Below are 16,658 nucleotides of genomic sequence, written 5' to 3'. Positions count from 1 at the left end.
ACTTTTATTTTAAAATGGAAAGGGCTGGTAGCTAAATTGGTCATTTACGTACCTCAAAGGTTGATGCGCTCCGGGACGTCTTAGGTTCGAGTGTCTGATGGCGTAATATTACAAAGTTATTAGGTTCGGGTATCTGATGATGTAATATTACAAAATTTGATTTGATCTTGGACCTCCTGGAGCGCATCAAACCTTTAAGGAGCGGGGAACCGAACAATAAGTTGTGCTCCAATCCTTTTAAATGATAACCCTTAATTTGTGAAAAAGGAAATCACTTATTATGACATTGACATCATGACTAGCCATGTAGTTTCACAGTCTTTTTAGAAAATCTATAGTATCTCCACCGAGTACCTCAAAGTAGTGAAAACAAGAACACCGACATCAAACCCCTAAGCAGTACACTACTCCAAATATTTATTACATTTCCAAGTTACAACATTGTTAATTGCTTGTCCAGGAAAAAATGTACGGACACCACCCCTCAGTGAAAGAGGAGACATCAGTTACATCCAAGCACCTGTCCTTACTATTATCCTAATTGTAGACCGCAAACATCAGCAGGTCTCAATGCCATCATTGAAGAAAAAACAAAAGCTATCTTTTTCCTAGCTGGCAAAGCTTGCACGATAACACATATCTGCAAAAACATCATATACTTAAGTCATTCCTAAATTTAACACCAACCTTATGGGCACAATACAGGGCATGATTATCATAAATATCAATTTCCTTATCACAGCTGGAGCATATCTCTCTCTCTTTGAAAAGTGCAATCCCAAACTTGTATCTAAGTACATCACAAAACTGCATGGGCTCTATTTTTGATTAAGCCAATTTTTTGATCTTTTTTATTTTTAATTTTCAATCTTTTTGAGCTACCTTTTATCTTTTTTCTATTCGATTAGTTTCAGTTTGGTAAGATTTTTATTGTTTTATCTGAACCGCAACCTGTCCAGTTATGGAAAAAGGCTCATATGTATCTTAATATGCTGTTCATGTGCGAAGAACAGATTTAGGAGTGGCTGTGAAAAATAACAAAAAATGCTTAAACTAATGTTGTTTCGACTACGAAAAGAAAGAGAGAAAAAGAAAAAAACCCAACCATGGGTTCAACTAGCAAAATAAATTGGCTTAACGGAGCCTCAATTTGGTTTGATTCTATGTCATTTTTTATTAATTATTTTCCCATCTGTGATTATTCAATTTATTGTTGTTAGTTTTGTATTTTTATTTAAAATTTTAATTATAAAAATAAATTCGTTGGAGTATTCAAACTGTCAATGCATGTATCCATTTGATGAAAGTATGTTGGGTGTTGGATAAAATTTGGATGCCAAATTTGAAATCCACCTTGTATTAGATTAGATGCCGGTGAGACAAGACAAGTAGCCAATCTAGTCCGTGCTCACCATAACTGCCGGGGTGCCTAATGTAGGGCTAATGCCAAATACTTCATGGGCTACCAAACATGGTAAGATAAATGAATTCTGATCATTGGATCCCTAAAGTGTACCCCCGAACCACGTTTGGTGTGAGCCTAATAACTTATCAAAATCTGAATTTTCTCATATTATTGGAGGCAACCTATAAGGCTAAAGCTGTTTCCTAAAGAATATCAGGTTTAGCTTATCAATCCTTTTCAGAGCAAGTTAGCGTTATTATTTTTGTCATTTTCTCAAAGAAATTCTTGATAGACCGTGTAAATAGACTAAACGAAAATTGCACACTGGCAACTATACTCAAAATAAGACCCCAATTTTCTTTAGAGGCGAAGACTACCATTTGTGGGTATGTACGGTTTTCCATACAGTTCATTGTGGCAATCCATAAAGAACTACCGTTTTTGTCTAATGCAATCTTTGACTATTGGAAGGAAAAAGATTGATTTTTCTAATTTTGATAATGCAACCTTGAAAGTGAAACTTTCAGCATTTCGTGATAATATTAATTTTACCAAAAAAAAAAGTGATAATATTAATGAATGTATGATTAAAATTCAGAGAATAAACAAAAAGATATTTTTTCTCAAAATTAAGGACACTAAAAATCTTGGCATAGCATAGCATAGATAGAAGTGCTTCTTTTTTTTTCATGATAGAAACCTCAACCATACGATTGGTAACAAATACGGAAAATGGGTCATTTGTACGAATATTTTTAAAACATGGTTGTACTGGACGAGTAAAAATTATTATGGGTGAAATAGACAAAAAAAATAGTAAGGATGAAACTGGATTCATCCTGGCTTAAACTTAAAAATAACGAGGATGAAACTGGATGCATCCTGATATAAATTAAAAATAAGAAAAAGTATTTGAAAATGGATAGGATGAAACTGTTTACATTTTGGCTATTTTAACATTTTCGTCCATTTAAACAGTATCAAAATCTAGATGTTTTTTTCACCCATAAATTTTTTATTTTGGTTTTTTTAACCAATTTTGTGTAACAAATGCTTGTGTGTGTGATATAGATAGAAGTGTTACAAACACTTAATTAATTCCTCAGCCAGCAAGAATTTTTTGTTTCAATTTACATCATACTCTGCTTCAACGGTTCAACCTCTGAATAGTAGTGGTGCAGGAGACGAGGAAACATAGTAATCCGCCGCACAAAGAAAAAAAGAAAAAGAAAAACATAGCAAAGCAAATACAAACCGCCGGAGCAAAGAAGGCAAACATAATGCGGTGAATCGTCAATTGGCTTCAACATTAAACAGGCAAAGCTATATGAGCTAAACCGTTTTCCCCTAGGCATTGACCATAATCACCGTATTCCTTCACATATTCAACAATGGCTTTAGCCATCGGAACAAGACCCTCAATAGTGATATTCAGTTTGGTGATTTCATCAGCAAGATGATCCGGGACTTCATATTCTGTTGTGGATCTGATGGTACATGAATTAGGACCCCTACGTATAATTTTGAACTTATCCACGTAAGATGTCACACCCAGGGCTAGGTAACCTCCTGAAATTTGCTCCACCTCCTTCACACGATGAACATGATCTATCTTCCTGAACATCTCTTTGTATGACCGCGGCACTGACTCTGAGAACATTCAACTTTGAGTAATTAGATACAGAACTACAGACTCACATATATATATATTATCATGAAGGGAAGGAAGGAGGGAAAAACATACCAGGAGGAAAAACAATGCGAACTACGGTACCGACACCTCCATTTCCTTCTATATAATCGATCCGATCAAAAACGTCGGGAAGTAATTTGACGACGAGCTTAGGGAGTTCTTTACAAGCGTAAACTTGCCATATAGAACTGGCTGATAGTGGAACATCTATCTCGTTATTAAGTTCATACCTCATTGAATCTGCTTCTTTCCCCATCAAAAGCATACTAGAAACACCACAAAGATTGCTGGTTTCATCATATCGCTGCTAGTTTCTTGGTGATATCTCTCTAAGCTGGTAGTGTATGAAAATTGTTTCTGCATTGGAACTTGAATATCATTTGATGCTGTTTATGTCCTATTTATTGTGTAAGAAGCAGGATTTCTTATCTCCTTGAATTTTTCCTGTTGGTATTATTCTCGAATATAATGAGCTGTTTTCTTTTGGAGTCGTTGACATTTTAATGCACCGGATAGTATTTCTATTTGCACGATTTACACGAGAAGTGATTTTTCTTGTATACGTATACTAGGATATGACCCGTGGCGTAACGGCACGGGGTAATGGGTTGTTTTGCTGTTGATTATTATTATTTTTTCTTGGGAGAATACCATGAACTGAGCGTGTGAAATTTGGGGGAATGATAATCTTTCTTAAGCAGAATTCGAAGCTTTGATTGATATTATTAACATCAGCGAGAGAGGTTTCTTGTTAAATGGTGATTAGAATGTCCATATATTTATGCATATTGATATATATATATATATACAACGTAGAGTAATTTTTTTGGTGGTTAAAATATCCAATGTAATCGTGTACACTGGCCAGTTTCATTTGTGGTAATTGATATAACCACCCATTCACAGTTGTTGCAAATAATACCAACAAACTTGAAAACCTTAAGTCCCAAACGGAAACTCGTAAAAATTCCTAGTTTGATAAGATTAACTTGTCGACTGCATTCCAAATTAAAAATGCAGTTCAGTCATCATTTAAATATATTGTTCTTTATGTATCCAAATTCTACATCTCCCTCCAAATAAAAAAAAAAACATTGTCCTTTAAAATATAGACTATGAAGTGAATTTTTTGGAATCTTGTAACACATATTCAACATACATTTGGCACTTCATCTCGGCATATATTTGGTCCTTTATCTCCACATGGATGTTTCATAAAGACACATTGAATGCTTCGAAAAAAATATATATACACAAAAAGACCCACTGAACTTTTAATGTTGACGGCACTCATAAACTTAACCTCTCTAACCGTAACTACTTGATGACCGGTTTTAGGTATTGAGTAATATTATATTTTAAACGATGTATGTTATGAGAAGATATTCTTTTGTTTCATAATCTAATATATGTATAAATTCATGAATAGTCTATACATGTACTCACATTCACAAATATTTACAGCGTGTTCGGTTCAGATTATTGAATTTCTAATAATCCGATTATGAGGTAATCTGATTATGAGAATTGAATTGTCGGGATTGAATTCCCTTATCAGAAATTTATTATTTGGGTCAAGTTTTATGACCAAAGAATCAGGAATCGAGTAGATGTCCTTACAAAATACCCTAACACCCTTGATTTTTATATTGATTTAAATTAAAATCAGAAAAAAATCAAATCCAGATCTTGCGTTTTGATAGAAGAGAGTGAAAAATCAAAATCCGATCCCAGAATCCTGTAGAATTCGATGATGAAATTTTTACGATCCACCTGTGTCCTTTTTTCTCTCGGAATAGAACATTGAGGAGATAAAGTTGATTTTTGAAGTTAGTTTTTTTATGGGTAATGATGTATTTTCACCCTCTTTCCCTGGAATTGAAATCCATTGCATCGTCCAAAAAGCGTAATCGAAAACATCTAATTTAGGAGAATCGAATTCTCTAGGAATTGGATTTTTGGATTTCACGTTATGTTCGGTTAGGAGAATTGGGCAGATTACCTTGTAATCGGATTACTGGGATGTCAATTCCCCCAAACGAACACGCTATTACCGGGATGTTAATTTGATCGGACAATGGAAGAAACACAACATTCACTTAATTGGATTGTAAGCTTATCCAAAGGAGCTCACCTGCTTTTTACTGATTGGATAATCAAAGAGACGCACCATAAACTTAATGACAACTCACACTTGAATTTCCATTCCGAAAGGAAACCTCAAGGTTATCCATTTTGGAAAACTACATTTTAAGTAGCAGAGGTTGCTGATTATAACCGAGCACCACAGTAGTAGTCCTGGGCAATTAAATTTGCGCTTTAAATCGATTGTTGTCACAAAAAATAATTTTTAGGCTGCATGGACCACACTCATTTGCAGACTACATAGAACCTAGTTCAGTATTTTTCCCAAAGGTGCCATCCAAGGTCCAATATTCTCCCAAAGACGCCATCTAAAGCCGGGGGTAAACCTATTTGTGTTGCAGCAACAATAATTCAATTCTGGCTATAGACCTGACACACAAAACTTGAATTTTTTGGATGGAGAAAACGTCATTGCAGACTTTTTCCCATCATAATATAAAAATGAATGGGGTTGCACGACATCTAGCATGATTTTTTTAAAAGACGTAGCATGATATTAAATGAAATAACATTCGTCTTACACCTTAGGTTTAAAAGATAGGAAACCAATAGGACAGCGTGCGCGAAACTGAACAGGCGAAAAATATATTTATACGCAACAGAAAAGATAAATATGGGTATTACAACACGAAAGTTAAGTAAGCAATGATGCACTTGGATCTTTCTTTCCTGAAACAAGGATTTCACACACAGTCTTATAAACACAAAGCTTGCATAAACACACCCAGGAGACACACCTAAGAAACACACCAACAAATCTAAGTTAAGAGCCACTAATGATTATCGAGGGGTGTGTAAGGGATTCTTGTTCACTGCGAGGGTTAGAGCAAAAGCTGCACAATATCCGTGATTTTCTTTTAAGAAAAAGCAGGTGTAGGCATAACAACCAAGAAAAGCACAAGACCTACAGTTATAATGCAATTTTTTAAATTGGCAAATCAGTTTAATGCAGGCGAAGATCCATAATGAAACAAATATATGAATGTTGTTTTCATTTCCAGCTCTTAGTTCAGTTATTACAGGGGATTTTCCGATCCCATCTAGAGAAACTATTATATATAACTATCCTGTAAAATTACATGAGTTCGCTAGGGAGGGTTAGTACCTCCCTAAAATGAAAATCCTAGAGAAGCACGAGCTTTTATTTGTTGCAAGCGTAAAATGCACATGTAAAAGAGAGGTTTTCCCTTTCTCAATGATCAGATGATTGTATGACATAAATTCACAGCAAATTGTGCTAAAAAATGAATATAAAGCATAGAAAACGTCAAACCTATATATAATTTAAAAAACGTGGTGAATCTGATAATGATAGGCATTAATTGCAAAAAAAAATAAGCAGTCAACTGCATTCCAGATGACTGAATTTGAAGATCAAATGTATGAAACAAATTTAAACTCATATAGAATGTAAAGAAACAATCGTGAGCATAGAAGTGTCTTTTAAAATTGAAATTCAAGTCTTCAAGATATTTTCGCACATCTGCGATTCAATACTTGAATGAAAAACCTCATACCAATAAAATAATCTGACCATCTCATCAATTCCATCATCTTAACCTTCAAATTTTACTAATAATTAATACGGAAAGCTAGGACATTACCTCCGGCATTTTGAGAAGAAATTGAAGACAACAGAAATATATTGCCTCCTCCTTGATTCACCATTTCTATTGTGAAAAAACACCCCTGGATTGGTAACCTTCTGCACTTCTACTTAAACTTATCGACGATGATAATGAAACCCTGTAAGTAAAAAAAGAAAGATCAGATCCAAAATGGAGAAGAAAAAAAATTCAAGGCAAACCCTATCCTTGAGTGTACTGAAATAAGAATGAGATAATGGCAACTGCAAGATGAAACTTAGCTTATATAAAGACAACTCTCTTTATTGATGTTTAGAAAATATCTCAAAACTAAAAACAAGCTCTAATCTTGCTCATATGATCAACCACAACTTTGGTGATCATATATATATAGAACTATGAATTCCTTTTCCTAGTCCTATTACCTTATTACATGTCTTACCTTTTCTTAGAACTAGATGACTTCTAATTCCCTTAGGATTACATCAATTTCCTAATCTTTTCCTAACCAGCTTGTTAGTGACTTCTATGTTGAAGTTAATCCAACATTCTCCCCGTTAAGCTTCAACCTTACCCGTGACATATCTTGTACTCCAATCAGTTGTCTCATTTCTTCAAACTTGATCCGAGCTAATGCCTTTGTCAATATGTCTGCTTTCTGCTCAGTTCCTGGTATGTGTTATACGTTAATGACCTCCTTCTCAATGCATTCTCGTATGAAATGATAACTTTTGTGAATGTGTTTCGTCTTCCCATGAAACACTGGATTTTTAGTGAGTGCAATTGCAGACTTATTATCAATCTTGATGAGAATTTTTCCAGGTTCTTTTCCTTTGATTTCACCCAACAGTTCTTGAAGCCATATTGATTGTTTGGCTGCTTCTGTTGCAGCCATAAACTCAACTTCACAGGATGAGAGGGCTACAGTGTCTTGCTTCTGTGAACACCATGTAATAGGTGCTTCACCTAGATAAAATATATGACCAGTTGTACCTTTTCCATCATCTTGGTCAATATTATGACTGCTGTCACTATACCCAACAATTCCTTTTGATCCTCCTCGACCATACTTCAATCCACAGCTGATTGTTCCTCTTAGATATCTCAATATCTGCTTTATTACATCACCATGAGACTTGCGTGGACTCTGCATATAATTGCTTGCTACTCCCACAGAGAAAGCCAAATCTGGTCTTGTGTGTAATAAGTATCTTAGGCATCCAACATTTCTTCTATAACTCGTTGAATCAATCTCTGCTTCTTCTTGTGACTTTGAAACTTTAAGTCCAAACTCCATTGGTATCTTAGTTGGATTACAAGTTTCAAGTCCTCCTTCTTTCAGAATTCTCCTTGCATAAGCTTCTTGTTTAATCTGAATCCCATCTACTCCTTGATGGACTTCTATGCCAAGGTAATAAGTGAGTTTTCCGAGGTCTGACATCTCAAACTTTGATGACATTTCTCTCTTGAACTCATTGATCACCTTAAGGGAGTTTCCAGTCAAAAATAGATCATCTACATAGACTGCAATCACAAGAAGCGTTCCCTTTTCTTCTCTTTTGTATACTGATGTTTCTTTAGAGCACTTAACAAATCTGATTTCTCTTAAGATTTGATCTAACTTTGTATTCCAGGCTCGAGGATCTTGTCTTAGACCATATAGAGATTTTGATAACTTATAAACCTTATGCTCTTGTCCTTTTACTTCAAAACCTTCTGGTTGTTCAACATACACATCTTCTCGTAATTCACCATGTAAGAATGCTGTCTTAACGTCTAAGTGGTGAATTTCCCATGAGTTTGATGCTGCCTCTGCAATTAATAAGCGTATTGTTTCAATTCTAGCAACTGGTGCAAAAAATTCATCAAAATCTATGCCTGATTCTTGTACATATCATTTAGCTACAAGCCTTGCTTTGTATTTATTGACAGTACCATCAGCATTTGGTTTTATTTTGAAGATCCACTTAAGACCAATCACTTTTACCCCACCTGGCTTATCAACTAGAAACCAAGTCTTGTTTCTGTTGATTGAAATAATTTCTTCTCTGCATGCTTGTGTCCATTTAGTCGAGACCTTTGCTTCCTGAAAATTCCTTGGTTCACCATTAACAGAAAGTAGCATAATCTCACATTCTTCTGCAGCTTGAAGAACATAATCCTCCAGATACTGTGGCTTTTGTATCTATCTTGTTGATTTTCGAAGTGGAATGGGTTGAGTTATTTCATCGATCTCTTCTTCTTCTTCTTCTTCTTCTACTTCTTCGTTATTCTCAGTGTTTTCATTATTCTCTTCTTCTTCTTGATTAACATCATTGTTTCCATTGGTATTGATGATTATGGGTCCTTCGCCTTCATCAATTACTTGACCCCATCTCATGTGAAACATTCCTGGATCCCTACTTGGTCCATCATTAGTTTCTTTCCAGTTACAGTTTTCTTTTTCATCGAATACTACATCTCGACTCACTATTACTCTTTTCGTTGTTGGATTGAATAATCTGTAAGCTTTGGATCCAGGCTCAATTGCTAGATGCACAAGAGTCTGAGATCGATCATCCAGTTTCTTAAAAGTTGCAGAATCAACTTTTGCGTATGCTTTGCAACCTAACACTCTTAAATGATCTATGTTTGGTTTTCTCTTTCGCAAACTTTCATATGCAGTCATGTCTTTCAGAGCTTTCGTAGGTATCCTGTTTATCAGGTATGTGGAGTGTCGTACAGCTTCTCCCCATAGATAATTAGGTACCTGCATAGCCTTTAACGAACTTCTTGTCATCTCCATTAGAGTCATGTTTGTCCTCTCCACCACTCCGTTTTGTTGTGGTGTATATGGTGTAATAGGACCACATAAATCAGCATGAAGAAGCTCTAATGGCTTTGAGGCTCTGAATGTTGTTTCTTTTGGAAAACCTTGACGCGTTTGTTTCCCAACTAAACATGATTCACATATCCTTGATTCATCGTTTATCTGTGGTATCCCTCGAACCATCTTGTTCCGAGACATAGTTTTTAAGGTTCTGAAGCTTATGTGTCCTAACCTTGCGTGCCACTTCCATGTCTGATCTTCAAGTCTCATATTCAGACACAATGACCTTCCAATCATGAGACTTATCTTGTAGAGTCTATTCTGTGAGCGTGAGACTCTAACTAAAAGTCTTCCACTTGGGTCATGAACTGTTAGATAATCTTGTCGCATTCTAACATCACATCCAACTTCTGTAGCTTGTCCTAAACTTAGAATGTTGCTTTGTAAGTTTGGGATGAAGTAGATGTTTGTGACAAGCTTCTGTTCTCCGGTCTTGCTCTGAAATAGAATTGATCCATTCCCTTTAATTTCTACAGAAGATCCATCCCCAAACTTCACTTGTCCTTTGATTTTCTCATTGAGTTCAGAAAAGTAGTGTCTCTTACTAGTCATGTGATTGCTGGCTCCATTATCTAAATACCAGATTCCTTCTTCTCCATCCTTTGATTCGTAGTTCTTTGGTATTAGTTTCCCTTCGTTTAAGAATACAACTTCGTGCATGAAAAGAGCTGTATCTGCTTCCCTTGTTTCATTCTTGTTTGCTTCTTCCATCTTTTGTATTCTTTTAGGGCATACAGAGGAGAAGTGCCCTGGTTTATCACATCTGTAACAAATAATGTTTGATCTATCCTTCTTTTCTTTCCTTTGGTTTTGATCATTCTGACTTGTTGTTCTATCTTGTGAGTTAAACCTTCCTCCCCTTCCTCGGCCTCTGTTTACTCTACCACCTCTTCCACGACCTCTTCCTCTTGTCGCAGAGTTTTGTTGGTAAGAGTTTGTGTACAAGATTTTTCCTTGAGTTTCTCCATTGTTTTCTTCATCAAGGATTCTCTCTTCATATGCTTTCAATCTTCCAATTATATCTTCATAGCTAGTCTTCTTTAAATCTAAGACTTGTTCGAGAGAGGCTATGATATGAATATACTTGGATCTTGGTAAACTATTGAGAAACTTCTTTACCAGTTTATCTTCATCAATGGATTGTCCAAGTGACGCATCTTTTGAGGCTATCTCTGATAGCTTTCCTGCAAATCTATCAATAGTATCAGTATCTTTCATCTTCACTCTTTCAAATTCAGACATTAAGGTTTGCAGAAGGGATTCTTTAACTCGATCAGCTCCGACATTACGTGCCTTTATTGCATCCCAAATTTTCTTTGAAGTTTCCTGTTCACCAACTTGTAGAACAAGACATTCTGGTATTGCTTGAAAGAGTAATCCAATGGCAACATTGTTTTTGTCTGGGTCCAATGTACCAGGATCAATTGTTTCCCAAACTTTGTAGATTTTCATCAGTACCTTCATTCTCATGGCCCATACTGTGTAGTTTGTGGCGTTAAGAATTGGAACTTGTATTGATGGTGGCGTGAACTGTTTTGCACCCACAATGGTGGTTTCGTTTTCCATGGCTCAGAAACAAGCTCTGATACCAATTAATGGCAACTGCAAGATGAAACTTAGCTTATATAAAGACAACTCTCTTTATTGATGTTTAGAAATTCTCTCAAAACTAAACACAAGCTCTAATCTTGCTCATATGATCAACCACAACTTTGGTGATCATATATATATAGAACTATGAATTCCTTTTCCTAGTCCTATTACCTTATTACATGTCTTACCTTTTCTTAGAACTAGATGACTTATAATTCCCTTAGGGTTACATCAATTTCCTAATCTTGTCCTAACCAGCTTGTTAGTGACTTCTATGTTGAAGTAAATCCAACATGAGAAAGACAGGTGCTTAGGTTCTTAGAGACCCCATTATACCAGAAAGAATGTTATCCTATCTGGAGAGCGTTTCACAACAAAAACAATTGAAATCCAACCATTGCCACAACCAAGTTCAACAACAATTTTAAATAAACTCGTTAGTCTATGTAATAATAAAACGCGCAACAAAAAATCAATTACATAAAGGTTATGTATTCACATGAATATCTCTTGGGTTACATACCCATTGTAATTTTCATTGAAGTTTCTTTTTTCTCTGCTCAATCAATTCAACCTAACGATTAACAAGATACACAGACTGGAATGAAATAAAAAGATAGGCTAAAAAGTTTCCCTGCAGGAACATCTACAATTTCTCAGCTAATGTTTCCCCAACTTTGTCTTAAATCCGCCATAGCAATTTCAGTTCTACATCAACCATGAATACATTATACAAAACCAATTAAAAAATCAAGCCAACAGAAAACCTACCAAAATTATGATAAAAATAAATATATAAAAATTGCAGCAAGAAAATTGAATTAGGGCCTCCCAAAAAAAAGGTTACCAAGAATCTAACTACATAGTCAATTAACACATTGAATCATCCATAACAAAAACATGAAGGTAATGAATAAATATGAGTGTCATTTAGCAAAAACATTAGTAATCTTTAAGGACACTCATTTAGTAATTTCATCAAACATGACCAAAAATAAATTCTCAAAAGAAGAAAAACCTAAACATGGAATCATACCTTTGGATCTTCAAGTTACTGAAAGAAAAAAAGCAAGAGCTATTGAAAGAACAGATAAGCGACTCAAACCTAAAATATGGTTTATATAACCTAGAGAGAATGAAAAAATCCCTCGATTACAACCACTTTCATCCCAGTCTCCCAAAATCTTACTGGGATCTGTTTCAGATTTACCTAGCCGCGAAACAGATTGCTGAAAATGAGAATTTTAGGGTTTAAGACATTCGTTACATTTTTTTCAATGGCTCGTCCGAGTTATTGTTTGGCAGGTTAAAAGATAAAAACACTATTTTTTCCAATTTCGTGGCTTAATCATGACCGTTGTTTATATATCCAAAATGTAACTTGGATATCGTAAAAAAACATATTCTATTTTAATAATGCAATCACAACCATTCTTTATGTGTTCAAACTGTAGATGTCTGTCCATAAATGACATAAAAATTGAGTGAGGCACCATGAGTCTATTGATGTTAAACAAAAAATTAAAGAGAAAACCTAACAACAATGATCCAACTAAGGCTAGGTTTGGTAATGCTTTTATTTTTTCAAAAGCACTTTCAAAACCTATATATGTCCATAATTTTTGAAATTGGTGTTTGGTAAAAAAAAAATCAAAGTGTTTTTTATCCAAAGCGCTTCCCAAATTCCTCAATTTTTAAAAGCTGGGAGGAGGAGCTTTTAAAAGCTACAAAAGCATAAGCTTTGGTCCCACCTAAATTTAATGCTTGATTTATCTTTTTTGTCCCCATTTTATTTTGTAAATGACAAAAATTACCCTTAGATATATATACAATCAATTTTTTAGTTCTCACATATTATTTTTTAAATATTATTATATTTTATTTTCAAACCATTTTATGATACAATTTCATTTAACTTGTCAAAAATGAAAACAAATATTAAATAATTATTTACTTTTAGTTTATTTTTTTGTTTGAAAATTATATATATATATATATATATATATATATTTATTTATTTATTTTTTTCTTGAGGCATTAAAAAGTGGTTAAGTGAAATAATTTTTTTAAACAATTAGTAAATTTAATATATATATATATATATAAACATAATATTAGTAAATTTAATAATAAATATTTAAGAGTATGAACAGTTAAGAAATGCTATTTACCGAACCAAGTTAAGGACATAACAGTGAAACAGTCATTTTCTTCGTCATTTATTTTCACTCCATGTAAATCCTATGATTTTAACCCGAAGAAGTCAAAGTTTAATTGGACAACTCCCTGCACAGAGAAAAAAAAATTGTAAATAAAATAGAAATTAAATGGTATGGTATTAAAAAACACTAACATAAGAATGAAAGCGAATAGATAGCAATCATATTTGATCAATATCTTTTGACTGCAAATGAAAAAACAAAACTGGGATAAAAAAAATATATTGATGAAAAGAATCAAAGACAAACTACACTGATCAAATACAATATTTGATTAGTATCTTTTGAGTGCATAAATGACATAATGAATTCATTGACGTTAAACAAAAAATTAAAGAGAAAAGCTAACAACAATTATCTTAATCAACCAAAACAATGGTGAATCATACCTTGGGAATAAAGTTGTGCAAAGGATGAACCTTTTGAAAAGGAATTTGAATATAAAAAGGATTAAATTAAGAATTAAGTTAATGGGAGGAGTTAATGGGAGGAATAAAAGTAACTCCCAAATAAATGGACAATTCCCTTCTTTATATGGGAGGAATAACTCCCAAATTAATGACATTAAATCAGTGGGAAATCAATTTAAATTCATTATCTTAGGTACAATTAATATTATGTGAATTAATCTGGACCCTTTTATATATGCCTAAAATATAGATTGAAAATCTTAAATATGTTACTCAATCTGGACCATTCTTTATATGCCAGAAATGTAACTAAATAACTTCAATATGTGCCTCAATCTAGGCCGTTCTTTATGTGTCCAAACTGTAGATCTCCGTCGAAATAGAAAAACACAATTGTCCCTTATAATATAGATATTTGATCAATACATTTTGACTGCATGAATCACAAAAAAATTGACATGTAGATTTTTAATGGGAGGAATAAAAATAACAGTTTGACATTAAATGAGAGGAATAACTCCCAAATAAATGCACATTAAAAATCTAATTCATTGTCTTAAGTAAAAGCAATATGTGAATTAATTTGTAGCTCAATCTGGACCATTCTTTATATGCCAGAAATGTAACTGAATAACTTAGATACGTGCTTCGATCTGGACCGTCCTTTATGTGTCCAAACTTTACATCTCCTTCCAAATAAAAAAAACCATTGTCCTTTATAATATAACATATTTGATCAATACATTTTCACTGCATGAATGACATAAAAATTGCGAGGCACCATGAATCCATTGATGTTAAACAAAAAATTCAAGAGAAAAGCTAACAACAATGATCCAACTAAGAGTATGAACAGTTGAGAAATGCTACTTACCGTCCCAAGTTAAGGACATAATAATGAAACATTCGTTTTCTTCATCATTTATTTTCACTCCATGTAAATCCTATGATTTTGGCATGAAGAAGTGATAGTATAATTGGACAATTCCCTTCCCAGAGGAAAAAAAATTGTGTGAAAAAAATAGAAATCAAATGGTAGGGTATCAAAAAAAAACCTAACATTAGAATGAAAACGAATAGATAGCAATCAGATTTGATCAGCATCTTTGACTGCAAATAAAAAAACAAAATTGGGACAAAAAAAAATATTGATGAAAAGAATCAAAGATAAACTAAACTGATCGAATACAATATTTGATCAGTATTTTTTGACTGCATAAATGACATAAAACTTAGGCGTGAGGCACCATGAATTCATTGATATTAAAGAGAAAAGCTAACAACAATTATCTTAATCAACCAAAACAATAGTGAATCATACCTTGGAAATAAAGTTGTGCAAATGATGAACCTTTGGGATAGGAATTTGATTATAAAAAGGATTAAATTAATAGTTAAGTTAAGGGATATTTTGACTTTAGGTCACATAAAAGTGACCAGAGTTGCGTTTGGGTCACCATGAAATTTTAATTAGAGTTTGGGTCACGAGACCGTTGTTGACCGTTAATGAAATAACTTCTACTTTAATTAATTTTCATTTATGAAACGTTGTTAGTTAATATTGAGCACATGAGTCGCACGTGAAACTAACACAATCCAGCGGTCAAGAATAGATAGAATCTAACAGTCTGGATTATTTGTCAGTTACCAGACCTTTGGACCCAACCTCGAAACCCCGTAAACACCAAATTAAGCCATTTTTCAGGCAATAACTTCACACCTGCAGACGGTTTCAAAGCTCACAATTTGGACAAAATCAACAGATCTCCATATGGATAAAATGAAGAACAAAGGCATGCTAGAAACCGACATAACTTACATTTATAAACCAATTTATGCACATCTGCAACTTACATTCATACAAACATACAAGTGAATTTCTCTATTTTTATTGCAAGGGTGTATCATATATGCAATGATAGTGTGAAGATGATGCAAGTTAGCAACCAGCAAATTATGTTCACTACGGCCAATTATGCCGACTTACTACACTCTCCCGCATCTTTCAATTAACAGCAAGTGAACAAATTGAAAATATGCCAATAACTCTCTCACGGATAACTCCTTGTGTGGCAATCTCAACATCCACCTCCTCAGATGATTTGTCCACCTTTAATCAAATATTTGCATGACAAAAGCATAAATTGGAATCAAGTTCAGCTAATTTAATTATAAAAGGAAAGAGGACCTCAACAATAAAAACAACCCCAAATTTTGATCAACCCTAGAACAAACATTAAAATTACATGAACAAAGCAAAATTTAGACTGCTAAACCTTTTAAGTCTCAATTTCATGCTAATACATCGACCACAAACCATCCAAAACACAAATTATAAGTTTCTACAGTGAAAACCCGAAAATTTATGAACCCAAAAGTCCAAATTATACTGATAAACTCTAATTTCTATAAATCCTAATATTCATGTTGCAAAACGAAGATAATTTGTAGTGGGTTTCATGCACTAACCGTTTTTGACGAACCATAGTTTCTCGATTTAACCTTCAACTTCAGCTGTGATGGAAAATAAAACCATCGTGTAGTTTCTTCAATTTCCCTTCTTCTTCTTTCACTATGGCTGACCAAAACAACCATAAATCCAAATAAAACTAAGGGCGATTCAATTGTGGATCATCTCTCTCACCATTTCTTTCTCGCGTCTGCAACTTCGCTGTTTCAATTGGGGTAAGACGACGACTTTAATTGAATGGTGGTGGAAAAACTAGATCTTTTTACTT

General features: G+C 33.9%; 1 protein-coding gene across 1 annotated transcript; it reads right to left on the bottom strand.

Moving 5' to 3' along the window:
• Positions 1-2,714: 2,714 nt before the first annotated feature.
• Positions 2,715-3,354, bottom strand: LOC113329652 (S-norcoclaurine synthase 2-like). The gene is made up of 2 exons (XM_026576504.1): positions 3,150-3,354; positions 2,715-3,055 (listed from the first exon to the last, which is right to left on the bottom strand). Exons 1-2 carry the CDS (start codon positions 3,352-3,354, stop codon positions 2,715-2,717), a joined length of 546 nt encoding a protein of 181 aa, XP_026432289.1.
• Positions 3,355-16,658: the final 13,304 nt, after the last annotated feature.

Source organism: Papaver somniferum, unplaced genomic scaffold (assembly GCF_003573695.1).
Source record: "Papaver somniferum cultivar HN1 unplaced genomic scaffold, ASM357369v1 unplaced-scaffold_117, whole genome shotgun sequence".
NCBI classification, from domain to species: Eukaryota; Viridiplantae; Streptophyta; class Magnoliopsida; order Ranunculales; family Papaveraceae; genus Papaver; species Papaver somniferum.
Note: the sequence above shows the minus strand (reverse complement) of the source record. Positions and strands in the feature narration are given on the sequence as shown.

Bases quoted from the DNA above. Each gene is read 5' to 3' on its own strand.
- LOC113329652 (XM_026576504.1), bottom strand. From the start codon at position 3,354: ATGGGGAAAGAAGCAGATTCAATGAGGTATGAACTTAATAACGAGATA. The intron at 3,056-3,149 runs GTATGTTTTTCC...GAATGTTCTCAG, and splicing joins TCGCATTGTTTTTCCTCCTG to AGTCAGTGCCGCGGTCATAC.